Source organism: Desmodus rotundus, chromosome 4 (assembly GCF_022682495.2).
Source record: "Desmodus rotundus isolate HL8 chromosome 4, HLdesRot8A.1, whole genome shotgun sequence".
Classification (NCBI taxonomy): domain Eukaryota; kingdom Metazoa; phylum Chordata; class Mammalia; order Chiroptera; family Phyllostomidae; genus Desmodus; species Desmodus rotundus.
In genome coordinates, this window is record NC_071390.1 from 177,162,629 (window position 1) to 177,179,274 (window position 16,646).

The window sequence follows — 16,646 nt, forward strand, 5'->3', positions numbered from 1 at the left end:
TTGAGCCCTGGCTGATGTGGCTCAGTGTATTGAGTGCCAGCCTGTGAACCAAAGGGTCGATGGTTCATTCCCAGTCTGGGTGCATGCCTGGGTTTAGGGCCAGATCCCCAGTAGGGGGTGCACAAGAGGCAGCCACATATTGATGTTTCTCTCCTTCTTTCTCCCTTCCCTTCTATCTAAAAATAAATAAAATCTTTAAAGAGAGAGAGAGAGAGAGAGAGAGAGAGAGAGAGAGAGAGAGAGAGAGAGAGAGAGAGAGGAGTTTGATCCCAATCCTGAGAGGAGAGAATGACAGCAGGGTAGGAGGGCAGGTGAGGAGCAGGAGGGATTCCAGGCCACAGTGCCCACTCATGCCGAGTCCTGAAGCCATGTGCCCACAGAATGGCAAGCACTTCTGGCTGGCCAGACCCGTGTGCTCAGGCTGGGGGTGGCAGCAAGTGAGGACACAAGGTTATCGGGGAGCTGGCTCACACATGCCCATCATTGGCAAGATCAGGTTTGTGCTGAGAGGACCAGAGGCTCAGACCGAGAGACCAAAGACCGGATGTCACATCCCTAGAATTTGCCAACCAGGTGACAGTTGTTGACTTCCTGAGCCCCCCTGTCCTGACGTGCCCCCTTACAGGGTTGTCGCAGGGATGGACTGGGACACGGATGAGGAGGGGGCTTCGACATGCTGGCTTCATGCAGGGGGTTAATACTAGGACCCTGGGGAACTACAGGTCCGCGGTGCGTCTCTCTGACTGCCCCTTCTTCTCTCTGTTATGCTGGATTTTATAATCCATAGAAGTCAATTGGTATAAATAATGGAGCATAGCACAGGGCAAAAGCCAGGCAGACGAGGGTTCGAATGCCAGTTCCACCGCATGTGACTTTAGGCGAGGAGCCTAAAAACGCTCTCGATCTGCACCTGTCTTGCCCTCCCCGTGTTTTCATGGTGACTAGGGCTCCACAAACAATGCACTTCCCTGCTCCGTTCGCTCAGCACGGTGGCCGGAGGGCCCCTTGTCCATCCTGAGCACGGTGCCGAAGGCCGGCTCAGCGCACGCAGTGAAACTCTGGTTACTCTGCCAAGCTGCAGCGACTTCTGCGGCGCCCAGGCCCGGGGACAGGATGTTCCTGCCGCATCTCGACCATCCGCCAAACCGCGATGTGGCGCTGCTAGAGCAAAAGTACATTTCCATTAATTCCTGAATCATTAGTGATGCCCTGTGACCCATCTTGCAGGCTGCCCAGCTCCACGGATGGTACGTCGGAGAGTGCAGTCGCCAGGAGGTCGAGGAGGCCTTGCTAAAGGAGAACAAGGTAAGGCCCATCAGCTGATGGCTTCCTGCCCCCAGGTCAGGGCACAGAACAAGCAGTGTGATTCCGCGGGGATGGGGGCGGTTCCTGCATCACCTCGTATCTCTCAGCGCTGGGGAGGTTGTGACAGAACGGAGGATCTCAACCAGAGTTTTAGATCGGAGACTTACGAGCCATGCAACTTTCTCAAGCTTATAAATATCTTTAAGTGTAGGTTTCTTTATTAAGTGAAAATAGTAAAACCTACCCTAAGGAATGATTTTGGAGACCAACTGTGGAGGCTGGGGTGTAAACAGGGTGTAAGTGGAGGTCAAAGAGCAGGAGAAAGCACCTTCCTTTTGCTTCCTTCAAGTCTCATCTCCTTACTGAGGACACAGTTGGGTCTCTGTCTCACTTCTTCGGGGAAGGAGCAGAGGTTGTGAATGCTGTAGTAGTCAGGATACGCTAGGTTGTGCTACAGTAACAAACACCCCCAAGACCTCAGTGACTTAGAAGAACAAAACTGCATTTCTTGCTTTCGCCCCATATTCAAGATGGGTCTGGGGGGCTGGAGCAGACTGCTGGAGGTTACATCTCAATGTGTGGTTACACCAGTCACATGCTGGCTCTTAACCGAGCCTCTCAAAAGTAGCACGTTCCATATCTGCTCACATGGCACTGGCCAAAGTCACACGGCCAGGCCCAACTTCCGGGGGTGTGGGGAAGTACAAAGCGGCCAGCTGACCAAAAGGAGAGGAAAACTGAAATATTTTGCAATCAGCTCAAATGATTACTATAACCATCACCACAAAGAGCAAGCAGTTATTATGCAACTGTTCTACTGTGTGCAGAAAACAATACAAGATTGTTCAGAAGTGAGAGAAAGGCTCCCAAGACCCATGCAACATCAAAATCTGTCTTTAGTTCACTAGTACAGTGGTCACTGTTGAGTGGGGACACAGGAAATGAATGAATTCATTCGTGAGTGGATGGATGAGTAAATGATAGGACCCAGCAAATTTTAATAAAACCTACCTCTCAGAACTGATATTATTAGATTAAATAAGATAAATTACACATAAGTTGCTATGGAAAACAGAATAATGCCCCCACCCCAAGATGGCCATGTCCCAATACCCAGAACCTGTGAGTATGTCACCTCACATGGAAAAGGGAATTTGCAGATGTGCCTAAGAATCCTGAGATGGGATAATTATCCTGGATTATCTGGGTGGATTCAATGTGACCAGAAGAATCCCTGTAAGAGGCAGGCAGGGGTATCAGAGTCAGATGTGGAGGTGGGGGGCCTCCAGTCAAGGACAGCTGGTGGCCTCTGGAAGCTGGAAAAGGCCAGGGAAGGGGTTCTCCCCCAGACCCTCCGGAGGGAACACAGCCCTGCCCACACCTTGGTTCCATCCCAGAGAGACCCATGTCGGAATTCACGCTCCAAAGCTATAAGAGAATAAACTTGTGTTTTAGTCTACTAAGTTTATGGTTAATGTGTTATAGCCACAAATAGAAAATTAATACAGTCGTTAACAAAGTATCTTGAACATATCAGGCATAAATGGAAGTATCTTATTTCTAGATGAGAAACATGAAGCGAAGTCAAGGTCTCGGCCACAAATGGAGAAAGTGGCAGAACCTGTAATCCAGATCCGCTCTCTTTCCTCAAATTCTGCCTGGGTCCGTGCTCCCTCCCCTCCCCTCTCCCTTCCCCTCAGTGCCTGTCTCTGCCTTCTCTCCCCGCAAACATTGAGAAAACAAAGTTTCACTTGAATGGCTTCACATTGTCCTTCTCTGTTAGTCTCGGTGTTGCCAAACTGTGTTTCCCACTTGTCACCGATAATTTAAATTGCAGGGTTACTCAGACTCATTGTGACACACTCACCGCAGAGTTTAAGGGGATAGACCCCAAAGTTGGTCACAGATCTTGGCTCCTCCCCTTTCTGACCTTTGGCAAGGTTCTGTTCTTGAGTCTTAAGGCTTCAATAACAGCTGAAGGTTTAGGCAAAAGAAGTTCCAGAAAATTTCTCAGTCCCCCTTGGTGTGCTCGGAGGCCGGCATATTTAGAGAGCAAGGAATCAGCTTGACTTTTAGGTATTCCCCTGACCAGTTAGGATGCTTTAGGAAATTCACTTAAACTCTTGGATCCTGACTTCCTCACATGTAAAATGGGGATAAAACACCTCCTCAAATTCAATGTGAAGATCAGCTGGAATGATGTGTGTGAAGAGCTTTACACCTTGAGGGCAATTCTCAATGAACCTTAGCTGCCAGCACATCAGAACATCACTGCAGTTTATAGTATTATTCATGAAGTAACATGTTTAAAGTATTACTACACAGTATTATAGGCATGATATAAATCTATATCATAAATATGAATTACACATAGGCTGGAGGTCCATATAAATACAGATACTAAACGTCACTGAGAGAGATGAGTGCACATGATGGTTATTATAAATATTACCCTATTTTCGTAGAGCATTAGAATGATCCGTGCAATCACAGTCAGAGTTTTCATCGCGTAAAGGACACGCTGGAGCCACAGAACTAAGCCTCGCAGGCAGGTGCGCTCACCTTCGGGAGGCTTGCTCCATTCCTAGGCCTTCTACTGGGGCCTCCATCCGGAGCCCCTCCCCAGGGAGTGCCAGGCTGGCTCTGCTCCGCATCAGGTGCCTGTTCAGGGCCTGCAGACCAATCCACACTGTTGACCTTTGGGACCCTTGCTCGCTCGCTGTCCCTGGCCTTGGCTTCTGGAATACACGCTTCTGGGTTTCATTCTCCCTCCAGGACTCTTCCCTCAGTCCCTTCGGGACATCGTCATAGGGCCCTTTCCTGTCTCCCCCCTCACCCCCCACTGTTTGCCCTACACCTGCGCCCACCTCACGCCTGGCTGTAATTTCTCCCCCCTCTACACTCACTCTGACCTCAGTGACCTTGAAGCACTGCATCTTTCTTGGGGACCCTAGTCCTCTGGTGACATCTCCCCACACAGAGGCCCACATTATCTTGCTAAAGGCCTCTTCTGCTTAACGCCTGCAGTGGCTGCCACCAGCTCTGGAATAAAAACGGAGTATCAGGCAGAACCGGAAATCCCTGAACACCAGCAAGTGAAGGGCAGCGGGGGGCCAGGGGAGGGCTACTCCATGTAGCCTGAGAGCAAGTTGGGGCCTTTGGGAAATGGTGGCTTGCCTGGAGACGGGGTCCAGACGGAGACTGCAGGAGTGACAGGAGATGAACCCACAGACTGGCTGGTGCCTTCAGCCTTCATCCACGAAGGTCACGCTGAGGTTGTAGGCATGATGCTGAGGATCGCAGGGGAGGTTGAAAGATCTAGAAGGGGTGTCGTGACCTGACTGGTTGACATCTCAGAAAATAAAGAGGACCCTAATACATACTGTCACTCAATAAATACTTACTGAGTTATATTGACTAAAGAACTAGTTTGCCAAAAACGAAAGCCATTGGGGAATCTCACATAAGCAGCACTGTTTCCACGCTGGGAGGGTGGGACGCTGGGTTGCCTGAGAAGATCGCCATTCTTCCTTTTCCTTCAGGATGGCACTTTCTTGGTCCGAGACTGCTCCGTGAAATCCCAGACAGAACCCTACGTTTTGGTGGTGTTTTATGGGAGCAGAGTCTACAACGTGAAAATCCGCTTCCTGGAGAGGAATCGGCAGTTTGTTCTGGGGACGGGACTCAGAGGAGGCGAAGTGGGTATAATTTCATGCCTTTCCTTTTTCCACGCTAAAGCAAAATGAGAGGAGAATGTGGGGGATGCAGGATGGGGAGAAAGAGCGCCACCCTAGAGGTAGAGGATGTAATTAATCTTTCCAGCCCCTTCCACAGGCAACCCTGCACAAGGCTTACCCACACTGGCAGTGCTGACCATTCCACACACCCTCTGTCCTGCTTTGCCCATTAAAGAAAACTCATTCTGCCAGACCTCTAGTTTCTGCCTCCCAGGGTCCTCCACTGAAGCCTCCGTTAGTGCCACGTGCCTTCCCTGCCCCAGCACTAACTCCCACTGCAGGCATTTCTGACAACATCTGGTAGCAGTAGGAATTGGTAGGTTTGTGTCCCCAAACCGAAGGTGAGCTTAACCACAGCGCCCAGTGGTGCCCATCCTCAGCACTGATCGGCAGTTAGGTGGCCAGGTGAAAGTGGGTCAACACATCAAAGGGAGAAGGAGATTGATTCTCCCGGAATATGTCTGTGATAGGCCTGGTCTGTCTGCATTATCTCATGTTATCTTTCAACAACTCTTTGACATAACAATTGTTTCTATGTTAGATGGAGGGAAACCGAGGCTCAGAGAACTAAGTCAATGGCTAGAAACATACAGGTAGTGAGTGAGAGGACAAGGAGAGACTGCCCTTTCACCTCTTGTTGTGGGGGAGGGGAAGGGAGAAAGGGAGGGAGGGAGGGAGGGACGAGTAGGGTTCAATTTCCCAGTCACCATTTACGAGGTGTGTGAGCTCAGGCCAGTCACTCAGCTTCTCTGGGCTTTAGGTTCTTCAAGTGTAAATGATCTTTCTAAGTCTAGGTTTCTATAGTTCAGTGATTCCCATGTGGCATCATCAGACCTCAATTTTATTGGTTGGTATATATTACAGATTGAATTGTATTATTCAATACAATTCCCAAATTCATATGCAGAAGCCCTCAGCAACTCCCAAGGACTTCAGAATGTGACAGTATTTGGAAATAAGGATTTTCAAAGAGCTGATTAAGGTACAGTGAGGTCATTAAGGCAAATCCCAATCCAATCTGACTGGTGTCACTGTTATAAGAAGAGATTAGGACAGACACACTCAGAGGGATGACCACGTGAGGGTGCCATGGGAAGAGGCCTCAGAAAAAACCAGCCTGCTGACAGCTGGCCCTGGGACTCCAGCCTCCAGAATGGTGAGAAAACAGGTGACTGTGGTTTAAGCCACCAGCGTCCTCAACCTGTGGCGCAGTGTTATGAGGCCCAAGCAAACTAACACAGTAATAAGCCAGAATTTTCACAAATATCTACTATTCTTCAATGGCTATCAAAGTAAGGAGCACTGCCGGGGTTGCCAAAATGCTCCAGGTGGGCACATGTGGGAAACTCCTCGCAGCAGAGCCTGGAGAGTCCAGTGTGCACCGCGTCTGACCCAGAGCCCTTGTCTGGGGGTCACACGTGGGCTAGAGAAGCTGGCCAGCACCGGATGGGGCCCGAATGGGGCCCGTTCACCAGCCTTTGCTACAGCCCGGGACAGCTCTGGCATTAAAGAGAGCACAAAGAACAAGTAGATGAATACACAAACCTGCCACATACAGCCAGATCCAGAGAGTGTTACGTCCAAACTGAAGTAGCCAGTGTTCCCTTTCGTGCTGAGGATTAGTGAGTGAGTGGAAAACGCTCGGAACACCGCCTGGAACGTGGTGGGCCCACGATAAACATGAGTTATTCCACGTTCACAACCACGACTGAGTCACTATAATGACCAGACTATCATTCCCGCAGCTAGACACCCAGGGTTAGTGGACTGGCCAGCTCAGTACCCCTTTATCCTCCTAGTATCTTCTTTCAGCTCGTAACATTTCTCATTTAAATACATTTAATGATTTATACATGCTTGGGATTAAGGATTCCTTTTCCTTAGAGAATACAGAACAACGGAAACCACACGCCCTAACATGAACCGCAGAGCCCTCTGCTGGGTGCTGTTTAAGTCGCTCTCTCGTGCAGCCCTCAAAACCCTCTGGGAAAAACCCATCTCTAGGTATTGAACCCCTTGTACCAGTGAGGGGACTGAGACCTGAAGAGGTTATAGCATCCCCCCACCCCCTAAAGCTACACTGCTAACGAGACAGCGGAAACAGACATGCGGGGGCATCTGTGGGGGCGTCTGTGGGGGCGTCTAAGAGCGCTACGCCAGGTTGCCCGCGGCGCCTGACTGCCTCGGCTGTGCACAGGCTGGCTTCCAGGTGAGGACCCCTGGAATTAGCCAGCCCAGGCCCCTGAAGGAGTCCATGCCTACGTCAATTAGACCCTTTTTATGTGAATACGGGATTTTCTCCTCTATGCCTCTTCCAAGCAAGAGTTTCCTTTCCACATCTTTACCTAACACTTCTATTCGTTTCTACGCACAGGCGTCGTTCTGTGCGGTTAACAGTTAGGAAGTCATTGATCAGTACAGTTCTCACAGCAACCCTGCGAGGGGGGTGCTGCCAATATCTCCATTCAACAGACGGTGAAACCGAGGCACAGGAATGTTCAGCAACTGGCCCACGGGCACAGCGAGTGCCTGGCAAAGCTGGAGTCCCATGTAGTCTGCAAAAAGATCGACGTCCTTCTGCAATCTAAGCCAACATCACAACCAAACACAAACAATCCCCAGCCCGCTTGGAAACAGCCCAGAACGTTGGCTGAAGAATAGGTCACACTTACGTGTGCCAGGCACTGGGTAAAAAATAAGCATTTCTAGGTCTAGGACTGGGACAGCTAGAGACCACACTCACTTCCCTCTCTGCGGACACAGCGTGAGCCCTTCGCCCTGCTGAGGAAGAATCACCCATGCGTAGAACACGGGAAAAGTCTCGCATACGCCAAGGCTCTGCTAAATGCCAGCCAGCCACCAGCTACCAGCTACTTCATCCAGTGCTTGAGGGAACATGCCGTGCGGCACAGGGTTTGCAAAGACCGTTTTGATTTTGTGTGGCTTTTTGGAGCTCTTGCACACTTTACAATTTAACCACACATACAGTGCGGCAACACCTGTCTCAAGGGACTTATTTTGAGTAAGGAGAGACAATGTAACTAGAGTGCCAAACACATAGAGGCTGGTATGTGTAACTACTAGATTCCATCTTAAATGAGCCCCGAAGGCCCCTTCATTAGCTCTGTGCACCCCGGGCAGGCCAGGCACCAGGCCCCCCAGGCGATGCCCGCGCATCGACACCTCCCACAGCACCAGAGGCCGGCATCCAGTGTGTTCTTGCAAACAGTAAGTTGGTGAGGTCCATGTCCCAGCACATTAAGTATGTGGGTTGTTCTGTTAGCCATGTGGCCGGAAAGTCACACCCAACTTCCGAGTTAGGGAGTAGCTAGTGTATTCGTTTCCTGGGGTGCTGGGGCAAAGCCCCACAAACTTGGTGGCTTAAAACAACAGAATTGTATTTTCTCCCAGTTCTGAAGGCCAGAAAACTGAAGTCAAGGTGTGCGCCAGGCCACACCCCTTCTGGAGGCTCTCGGGAGGGACCCTCCCTGCCTCAGAGCTTCCGGGCGCTGTCAGCGATACACCATTCCCTCGGCCTGTGGCCACGTCACTCTAACCTCCGCCTCTGAGGCCACACTGCCTCCTCCCCTCCTCTGAATGCTTCTCTCTTCACCTCTGCCTTATTAGGAGACACAAAATTACTTTCAGGGATAACTCGAGATAAGCTCTTCTCCCAAGATCCTCAACTTAATCCCAACTTTTGTGATGTGAATTTGCAGTCACTCTTTGCTATATAAGGTAATATTCAGATTTCAGGGATTAGGACATATTTTGGCCTATTTGGGGGGACCACCCTTCAGTCCACTATACCCACTTGCTCAGTCACTGGCCGAGTAGTAACTTTCTGCCTGCACTACGTGAGAGCCAGCGCTCTGGCCTGGGGACACAGAGCAGAGTCAGGAGGAGTCCCTGCCACCCAGGTGAGTCTGCGACTCTCTACACATGCACTCCAGCCGGGGTGAGAGTGGAGACACTGAGCAACGAACAGGCAGGACAGACACCTGCCATCCCTAACCTTCAGAGCTTCACCTGCTGCAGACGTCAACGCTGCATCCGAGTTTAGAAGTCACAGGGCAGCGTTCCTGGGATAGCTCATGGGAGAGAGCAGTTTCGATCCTCAGACCTTACATTCCTGATCAGTGGCTGAAAATTAGGACAGCTGTCTACTTGATAAACATGGAGGACCAGAAGACACGGACAGTTAACCCGTGGATTGATGTCTCCCCTCCCCTGGCTGCTTCTCTCCTCCCTCCCTTTTTGCTTCTGTCTCTCTTTTTCTCTTTTCTGCTTTCACTTGCTCATGTCTGCCCAGACAGACTGACTTACCTGTCTGGCAGTGAAACATCACCTATGGCTGGTATGCTGGGCAAACCCAAAAGGTTTAAACAAATTTTAAGATCCAATGTTAGGATGACATTTGCTGTTCTCCTGAAAAAAAAAAAAATCATTTAATATAAAAACAAGAGCTTAATTATAATCTTTTAAAAGTCTCTTTAGGGTAATACATCAGTTGCAGGCTTATCACTAGAAGGCAGTAATAAGAAGAAACAACAGTACGATTTATAGCCCCTGCCTTGCCTGCTTCCTATTACTTGTTGAAATAGCAATTTCATTTCAAATGTCATCCATGTAGATTATTAAACAATTAATATTGAATTCATCATTTCAGGACGCTCCCGAAAAAAACAGGAATGAGAATGCGAAGCAAGCATTTCCCCTCTGGAGATTAATACCAGGACAGGGAACTTCTGTTGTGCCGGGTGGGGAAGCCAATTTTGTAGAAAAGTTCTACGAGAAAAGTTTGTTCTCGTAAATCTCCTTTTGTTTTGTCAGGTATGAAGAAAGAGAGGAAAAACTCTGTCCTTAATTTATAAAGGGGAGTGAAATAGACACATTTCCATCCTTTCTAAAGGCTTAGGGGGGAAGTCTAGAAGCGCCTCTGGGGATTTCACTGCCCTCACTCCAGTCCCCCTGCTCTCCTTGGCGGACTGGAGGGAGGAGCTCAGAGTGAGGACTGATCTTTATCGAGCACTCCTTGTCTGTGGAGTTCTCTTCTGAACGCTGTGTCAGTCAGTCTGTCCTCGCAATGGCCCCCAGAGGTAGGTCCTAATATCACCATCCCTGCTCCTAGAGAAACCGAGACGGAGAGTGTAAGAAGCTTGCCCAGGACACACAGCCAGTGGGTGGGGAAACCCTGGGTGGAACTGCCCGGGCCCTTCACGTATGACCGCTTTAGCCAACCAATTATTATCTCGTTGGACAACTGGGAAAGCCCCTTACCTTAGCATCAGGCAGGAACTAAAATTGTTGGTACACCCACTGGGGGTGGACAGATGGCTTATCTCACCGCAAACTCTGCGACAGATGCAGTAACAGGCCGGGAGGGGCAAGCCATGTACAAATTTCAGCAGTAATCTTTTAGCGAAGAAAGACAAAACCCAACTCGAATGAGCTTGGGGGAGAAGGGGCAGGTTTGTCGTGGGCTCGGTCACCAGGAAGAACAGGATGAAGGGAGTCTGGGGGCTGGGCACTATCAGGAGACTCATCACTCCATATCTCTGTCCCCAAGTCCCCCTCCTTCCAGTGACGCCCTCCTCACACCCTCCCTAGCAGTAGGAGGGAGGACAGAGCCCCAGCAGTACAGGTCTCTACATTCCAACTAGTGCTCCCCTGGGGAAAAGCAAGGTCCCTCCCAACAGCCCCACGCAGCCCCCAAAGGCAGTCCCCTGCGTGGCCTGGGGAGGGTCTGAGCCCAGAGCAGGTTGTTTTCACAGTACGTTACCCTAAATGCAAGGATCAGGAGTTTACGTTGTCCCCACCACGTGTAATCTCCGAGGGCAGTGACCTTGACGATCTCATTCCCTGTTGACTGTCCCTAAGGTCTGCGAACATTTCTGATATATGGGGAGGGGAGGAGGCACAGAACTAAAGCAGAATCAGATCGTCCCCGCTGGGACACACCTTCCTCCAGGCGGTGTCCCTCTCTGCCCCGTCTGTTGGAATGCCAGGGACACAGCTACAGGCAATGCTGTACCAGGAAAGAACTGACAGGCATCCAGAAAAACCAGGTTCCATTCCTGGTCCTGGCCCTGCAGCGGCGTGACCTCTGAGCCAGTCGACCCACTTCTCTGAGCTGCAGTTTCTCTGGCTCTTCAAGGAAGGTCATTGCTCACCTCACAGTGCCGTGGAGGAGGATCAGTGCAGCGTTCAAGTTTAGGTGGCCAATGGGGCACACTTTTCCTGATCATCTCCCAACATTCCGAGAACTTATCCAAACCCAGCAAATCAGATGCTCGTGTGCTCACAACTCCGGCCCTGCTTCTTCCCTGCCTTTACCGTCTCCAGACCCTCCTTGTCCCTTACCTGGGATCACCCAGAATGCACGCCCACTTCAAGTCTGTGTCTTTGACAAAGCACATCCTGATTCCCCTGAACTTGAAATAGTCTTACTTCCCATCAAATCACCTCAGGACTCCATATGGACGTCTCTAGAAACACCACGTGACACGCTCTGCTGCTTTTGCACAAGAAGCCCAGGGTAGGAAGCGAGACTGGCTGAGAACTGTGGGCAGCCCCCTGGTCAGCAGAGGGTTTCTGATGACAGCAGAAGTTAAAATAATGGGGTGACAGGAGAGGAGTGTGCTGCAGGCCTTTCCCACCAATTTCCTAAGTAGAGGTCGATCCTTGATCCGCCACATTTTGGTTGGTCACGGGTAGCGGGGAGGTAAGGGAGGCCCGCAAATTCCGAAGACTCCCCGGGGCTGGCTGCTGTGTAACTAGCTCATCTCTCAGTAACTCACCTGAATGCTTACAACAGGAACCTGTGACAGCAGAGAAGCTTGACCAGGTGATCTGATTCTAGTAGATCAGAGTCAGGAAATGCCTTAGTTCACCTTCGGTCTCCCCAAGCGCCTTTATTCTCCACGTTACAGCATTCTTATCACTCATCCTCCAGAGAACTGGATTGCCACACCCAATGTTTTAAATGGCTTTCTGACACACTCTTCCAACCCCCCCCACCCCGAAATGTTAATGAGTCCATCTCTTTTCCAAGGAAAACTTAACATCTGTACTTTAACCTGCAGGCACAAAAGATACGGAAATTTCCATTCACTTTCTTGTCTGTGTTTCAGAAGTTCGACTCGGTGGAAGACATCGTGGAACACTACAAGTATTTTCCCATTGTGCTCATTGACGGGAAAGACAAAACCGGCACCCGCAGGGAGCAGTGCCGCCTGACTCGGCCACTCCCTCTCAGCAGGCTGTCCTCACCTTGGTAGCCCCGTCTGTTTCACCTGCGGGCCCTGCACCCAAGGCCTCTATTACCTGGCACTTCCTTCCAAAGCTTATTTTCTGGGGCTTTAAGGAATGACATTTTTGACATTGTAGAAAAGAAAAGCATTCCATGGTGGAAATTGGAAACTCAATCATGGCTTTGAAAGCTCAAATCACAGAAGAGATACGTAAAAGAGGCAAAAGTCAAACCTGACTTAAAAAAAATATCTTGAAAAGAAGCAACTATAAAGACGGCCATTACGCTCCCGTTACGGAGGAGCCACAGAAGTTACGAAACTCTTGCTTAAGTTTGCAGCTGGCACAGGGCAAGTCTGGGTGCGACTCCCAAATCTTTGCTCTTTATGGGTCCTCACGCGGCCTTTCTTTGTTTCAGAAATGCCTGGACTTGTGAATTTACAATGTTTTCGTGATTGCTTGTGCCGAAGGTGTTGGGGAATGCTCGCTCTATGCTATTGGTCATCCTGGGAATTCAGTTCTGGGGAGAAGTGTGTTAGGAAAATAAGAGCACTCGTGAATATCCCTTGAAAGACAGGAATTAGAAATACATTTACATGGCTGTGAAGAGGCCAGTCTCCGGAATATACTGTTTAGAGTCCCTTAAAGACAAGTGGAATCAGCAGATTCATAACAAGGGAGTAAGCTTAAGTCTGAATGAAAGTATCATTATTTTAAAAACTCCAACTGTGGACTTCCATTCAAAGGAAGAGCCATCCCCAAGTTAGTGCGATGTTGCAGAACGTGGTACACGTCCCCGCTCAGGTCTAAGAGGGTGTCATTTTATTCTTGTTTCACAGTACGGGGGAGGAAACAGAGGCTCCAGGGGGGTGTTGATCTGCCTTAGCATAAGAGGTGAGCCCAGATTTTTATCCACTTTTGCCTGGCTCCCTCCAAGCACACCTCCCCAGGTACGTTTCCTGCCCAGTGGAAGAGAAACAACTTGAAAAGAGAGACTGACCCACCTTTCAATATATAAATAAATAAACTGTTATAGTGAAGTTTAAAAAAAAAAAAAGAAGAGTTCTGGTTGAAATTATTAGTACACAATGACTTCAAATGTGACCGAAGCCTACATGTGAAAATTACAGAGTATTTATGTCATTGTAGCTATAATGCAGAAGTAAAACCAAAATAGAATTAAAAGGCAAGAGATATCAAGGAAAATAATACACACAATGCCCAGGCTCACCTCTTGTCCAAAACTGCCAACAATGAGCACCAAACAGAGTTCTTAGCCGTCTGCCAACCGCCCCCCCCCCCACCCCCAGGCACGAGGGCCCCTCCTTTCTCAAGGTCAGCGCAACATAATGCCTCTAGGGTAGCGCAGCAGTAAAGCTGGAACCGCTGACACCCCGAGCCTGCCCTGCAGTGCGCCTGGCACAGGATAACGCTGGACCCAAGAGACCAGAGGGTTTAAACTGGAGCTTGGCTACCAAGGCGCAGACCCACCCCAGCTAAAGGCAGTATGGAAGCTGGTCACGCTCACCTGGGCTTCAGCAAACCCAGGCCCACGCGGAAACGGACTTGGCAGAGAGACCACAGGCATGTGCGGGAAGAATCTACTCCTCACTCTAAAAAGCTTTGGGGAGATTTTACCGAGAACTCCCTCACTCACTCACTGGGGCTATGCCATTCCAGGCTGTGTTCTCAAGAAATTTCTACATCTCCTCGAGCCTTGTTCTCGTTAAAACAGGTGAACATCAGGGAGTGGCTAGCACTTTTATGAGGCTTCTGTTTTTGAAATGTTTTAGCAGCTCCTATTCATAAACACATGATAGGAGGCTATGAGGAAAAAGTAGACATTAACCATCTTAAATTAAAGTGCCCACAATGCCTGTACATATGAAAATCTCCAAAGGAAGTAGAAAGCTCAAGATTCTGACAGGGGTGGCTTGGATGGCTGGGATTTGAGGGGCCCTGTTAGTTAGGTCTTCTGGAACTCAGACGTCAAGACAGGAGCTAGAAGAAGTGCAAACGTTTATTGGAAGTAGAGCCTGCAACGTAAAGGGGAGAAGGAACGGGAGAAGGCAGGCCTTAGCCCGCCCATCCGGAAGATCCGGAGCAAAGACTGCCCTGGAGGAGGGAGTCCTATGGGGGCAGAAATGGGCAGCCATGAGGACACCACGCATGCTAACTCACCGCCAGGGCTGTCCAGGAAAACCCCAACCTTTAAACACTGAGGGCCATCCAGAAGGCACTGTGGTTGGAGGATGTCTGAGAACTTGGTGATCAGCAAGTTCTTCTTTCAAGGAACACCCAAGTGGCCCATCTCCAGGGCCGCCAAAGGGGCATCCTGGTTCTCAGCACTGACCGTAGCGACACTGTACTTCTAACAAATCAGATGTGTCCATTTTAATCGTACTACACCATCACAACAGTTCCGCAAAGAGGGCAGGGTGGGTACTCTGAACCCATTTCACGGTTGAGGCAACGGGCCTCCTTGTCCCCACTGCTACAGTGCCAGTCACAGCTGGAACGGAGGTTTTCCTACCCGAAGTTCCGCCCAGGGTCCAGCTTCTCGCTGGAGCTGTAGTTAGAAGTTCGATGATCTGCACGTGGAGTGCCCAAATTCTTAAGAGTTTTCATTCCTCTTCAACTATCATTTCCCTTTCAGTTGAGAAGTGTCTCTTCACACCTCACCTCAGGAGAGCAGTGGAATTTTAGCTTTATCTGATTATAGCACCTACGCATTCATGAATACTTTTTGACCAAATCATTGCTATTTGGCTCAATTTATCTCTTCCTCATCTTTAGTAATACCTTGTTATAAGCGCTTGTTTGTATGAATATGTATTTGTTGCTAGGCAATCTTGCATATATTGGAATTATAGCAGTGAATTAAGTAGGAGAAACAGACAACAAATAAGTATACGATAGTAAGATCGTGTAATTGGCTTCCCATTACTTTGCTGTGTTTCCATTTTAACACTTATGACTGAGTGCTTGTAGTGAAGCCTATATATTCTTGCTGAAGCCTATTTAAAATGGCTTTTAAAAGTTTTCAAATTTACTTAATGGACCTCCTTTTGGGTATATGTGTGTATATGTGGGGGTGGGGGGGGTGAGTAACCACAGCATACCTGAAATCAATGAAATATTCCATTCTGACAACTATAGAGAAATCCAATGTCACCCCATTGGGACCCCGATAATAGCTCATTGCTTTTGGCATGTTCAAACATGCACTTTTTAGATGATAGTCTATGTTATATATGATTAGCACTATATATTTGGCTGTCTGTTTTGTCATCTTGAGTAATATTCGTTCTAGCTAAGCACATTTACTTTTTTTAACATTCATGATTTACAGCTATACTAACTTAAATGAAACAGATATGTAATTAAATGCCCTACTATCTCTGTAATTGAATATTAGAAAAAAGAATTCAAAATATAGTTTAATTGTTTTTTTTCATGCCCTATTGTTCCTAAAGCCCTTTTGAAATCACACGGAGGATACATTTATGACGAAATTTCTAGAATGATTTTTGACCTACGAGCATTAACACTGGACTTGGGGACACAAAGATGAAGACCTAACCCCAGTGGCCACGCGTAATTAAAAGCAGGAAGTGCAGAGTAATAGGCTTGGTGGTGTGTCCCCGCCCCCCCCCCCCCCCCCCAGCCACTGCCATTGTCTTGGCAGGCAGAAGTGGGTGTGTGGGGGAGGGTGCAGTTCCAGAAAGCTGCCTGGGGGCGGGGGCGGGGGCAGGGGCGGGGGGGGGGGGGGGGGGGAGGGGCTATATTCAAGCAGAGAGCTGAAGAATGCTCCTAGAATAGAATACATGCTTTAGAAATGAAAACACTTTGTCAGACTACTTTTCAGCGCTCTCATTGTAAAGGGCACTATTCTAGGCGGTTCTAGTCACTAGTCAAGCAGTGGCCACATATTAAGTGGACAGTGAACCCAATAGAGACAGCCTCCATGGGGAAAGGACAGGTGATTTATGGCCCGGTTCTGGGGAAATTGGCTCACTGTATAGGAGGGAAAAAATACAATTATGTTGTGCTTCAAATCACACCCCAAAATAAACTCTCCGTGGATCAAATAGCTAAACGTGAAAAGCAAACGTGAAATTGAGTCTCATGTTTTCTTCTAATAATTTTTATGACTTTGGGGTAGGCAGAGTTCTTAAAACTACAACATGAATCAAAAGGGAAAGATTGATAGATTCATTACACCAGAATTTAAAATGTTTGCAGAAGTCAAAGTCGAAAGGCATTGAAACAATCTAATATGAGTTTGACCAAAGGATATAAACAAGCAGTTCAAATATATATATATATACACATATATATATGTGTGTATAT

The 16,646-nt window shown here is 48.8% G+C and overlaps 1 protein-coding gene across 1 annotated transcript in view; it reads left to right on the forward strand.

The window, feature by feature from the left end:
- Positions 1-15,896, forward strand: part of CLNK (cytokine dependent hematopoietic cell linker) — a 133,000-nt gene extending 117,104 nt beyond the window's left edge. The window contains exons 17-19 of the mRNA XM_045182762.2: positions 1,228-1,305; positions 4,848-5,003; positions 12,176-15,896. Coding sequence (XP_045038697.2) covers positions 1,228-1,305; positions 4,848-5,003; positions 12,176-12,322 — 381 coding nt within the window. The 3' untranslated portion in view covers positions 12,323-15,896. The remainder of the gene's footprint in view (positions 1-1,227; positions 1,306-4,847; positions 5,004-12,175) is intronic.
- Positions 15,897-16,646: the final 750 nt, after the last annotated feature.